Below are 2,305 nucleotides of genomic sequence, written 5' to 3'. Positions count from 1 at the left end.
GAACAGGACGTAGAAGGGGAGGGGAGGGGAGGTGGGTGTCGAAGTTCTGAAAGTTCCAACAGTCCATGTGGGTGTCGGCGGAGGAATGGAACGAGCATGGAGCAAGCATCTTGCACAAGAGGATGATGTAGTGCTCGAAGACGGGCTGGAGGGGATAGGGATCCTGTGGCGGAGTTGGAGCACGAGCACGAGCACGAGCACGAGCACGAGCACGACGGACACTTCCATAAATACTTTTAAAAGAAACATATCATACAAGTCTAACAATCACAATGACAACAAGTTGGAAAATTCAGGTGAGACTAGTATTAGCAGACGAAAATACACAAGAAAAGCAGAGTGGGAACAAACGAGAAGAACAGCAAGCAAACAAAGTGTGGGATGATGTGGCGATGGAGGACAGAAGGATGGATTCAAGAGCTGATGTCAAACAGACTTCTCTTGGGAAGCTTGCTTGTCTTTTCGTCTTCAGCCTGGAAAGGAATTGATAAGCTGATCTCAACCGCCTGTGCCTTCTCCTCCTACCCTGCTGTCTTGTGTAGGAGAACTACCATGTTCTAGAAGACAAGGTAAGGGGAGGGGGGGGGGAGAGAAACATTCCAGACCTTGTGCGGAGTCTTCAGAACTTCCAACCTCGTCGTCCAGCTGACCAAGATATCTATTGATATTCGTTAGCTTGACAGTTGACACATCATGATGAATGGAGAATCGTAAAAAAAACTGATCGTCTCCATGCATGATGTTATTCACAGTAATCTTGTCATCGTCATCATCATTATCATCGTCGTCGTCGTCGTCGTCGTCGTCGTCGTCATCTCCATCTCCATCTCCATCTCCATCTCCATCTCCATCTCCATCTCCATCTCCATCTCCATCATCAAAGCATCGTCTCCTACTTCTCAACATTCCCTCTCTCCCCCCCCCCTCCCTCATCTCACACCTGACTTGGTTTGCCACTTGCTTGCTTGGCGCCATCGGTGTGCGAATCGACATGGGTGAAGGAGTGACCAGAGGAACTTCTTCCTTGAGCATGGGCGACTCCATCACTGCAAAATAGTCAGGCGGACGACCAGCGAGACGATGAGTCAGAGAGGTTGAGGAAGCAGACAGTAAGGAGGCAGCGAAATGAAAGAGGGACGAGGGGGAGGAGTAGGAGGAGGAGGAGGTGGTGGTGGTGGTAGAGGATGTAGAGGAGTAGGAGGAGGAGGAGGTGGTGGTGGTGGTGGTAGGGGATGTAGAGGAGGAGGAGGAGTAGTAGTAGTAGTAGTAGTAGTAGTAGGAGGAGGAGGAGGAGGAGGAGGAGGAGGCAGGGCAGACGACGGCCGGGCAGGAGCATCAATGAGGAGAAGGACGGGGGGGGAAGAGCGACATGCTTGCTCAGCATCTCTCTTCCGCTGCTCTCACCTCCTGCAGCGGAGTTCTGCTCTAGATCGTTGGAGAGGTTACGGATGGTGACTCGAGCATGGTCGTCGGCATCTTGGAAGCTCTTGCTGCCACCGAGAGCGACGTTGAGCCTTGCTGGGGTTGCGTTGGAGGAATCTGACGCTCGGGTCATGCACAGGAGGGCAGCAGAGGAAGCAGACGCACTTGAGACTACCATCCTCAGCCGTTTGCTTCCCAGCACTCGGCGAAGAGCAGGTGCACTCGACACCTTGCTTGCATGCTTGCCGGCATGCTCCATCTGCTGAACCAACCATGGTGAGCTGAAACATACCAAGGCCTCGCGTACATCGAAGCCGCTGCTGCTCGTCCTCATGACTGCTTTCCTGTCTCCCAACTTTGACTGCATCGCAAGATTTGAGATCGGGGACCTGAGTCCAGCACAAGTTCAGCTGAATCATGGGAAAGCGCATCCAGAGCTTGTGACTTACCCCGGTATGTCAACGTTAGTTGTGCCCAGCTGTTGTCGACCTCCCTCAGCCTACAACCAACACATCACTGCGGTTGTAGCTACAGCACTCGTGCACAGCTACATGTTGCAACATCCTCTGTTGCTCTGTCTCTACATTTCTTCTCTTCATCTCCCTCTCCCTCTCCCTCTCCCTCTCCCTCTCCCTCTCCCTCTCCCTCTCCCTCTCCCTCTCCCTCTCCCTCTCCCTCTCCCTCGCCCTTGCCCGCGCCTGCCCCAACCCTCTCGTATCGGAAATGGATGTTCCTGTCAATGTCCATGACCATGTTCCTGAAAAAGAGAGGCAAGGACAAAGACAGAGAAACAGAAAGAGAAGGGGAGAGGAGAAGGATAATAATCAGGTTTCACATAAAGAAGAGGATTAGGGAATGAAGGTAACAAAATCGTGAAGGGAGG

General features: G+C 52.5%; 1 protein-coding gene across 1 annotated transcript; it reads right to left on the bottom strand.

Moving 5' to 3' along the window:
• Positions 1-413: 413 nt before the first annotated feature.
• Positions 414-2,175, bottom strand: GUITHDRAFT_116260 (hypothetical protein; the record flags this gene model as incomplete). The annotated part of the gene is made up of 9 exons (XM_005824546.1): positions 414-473; positions 526-557; positions 606-892; positions 941-1,046; positions 1,405-1,539; positions 1,588-1,684; positions 1,730-1,811; positions 1,872-1,921; positions 2,131-2,175. 9 exons carry the CDS (start codon positions 2,173-2,175, stop codon positions 414-416), a joined length of 894 nt encoding a protein of 297 aa, XP_005824603.1.
• Between the last annotated feature and the right edge of the window lie 130 nt (positions 2,176-2,305).

Source organism: Guillardia theta (assembly GCF_000315625.1).
Source record: "Guillardia theta CCMP2712 unplaced genomic scaffold GUITHscaffold_93, whole genome shotgun sequence".
In the NCBI taxonomy this organism is placed as follows: Eukaryota; class Cryptophyceae; order Pyrenomonadales; family Geminigeraceae; genus Guillardia; species Guillardia theta.
Note: the sequence above shows the minus strand (reverse complement) of the source record. Positions and strands in the feature narration are given on the sequence as shown.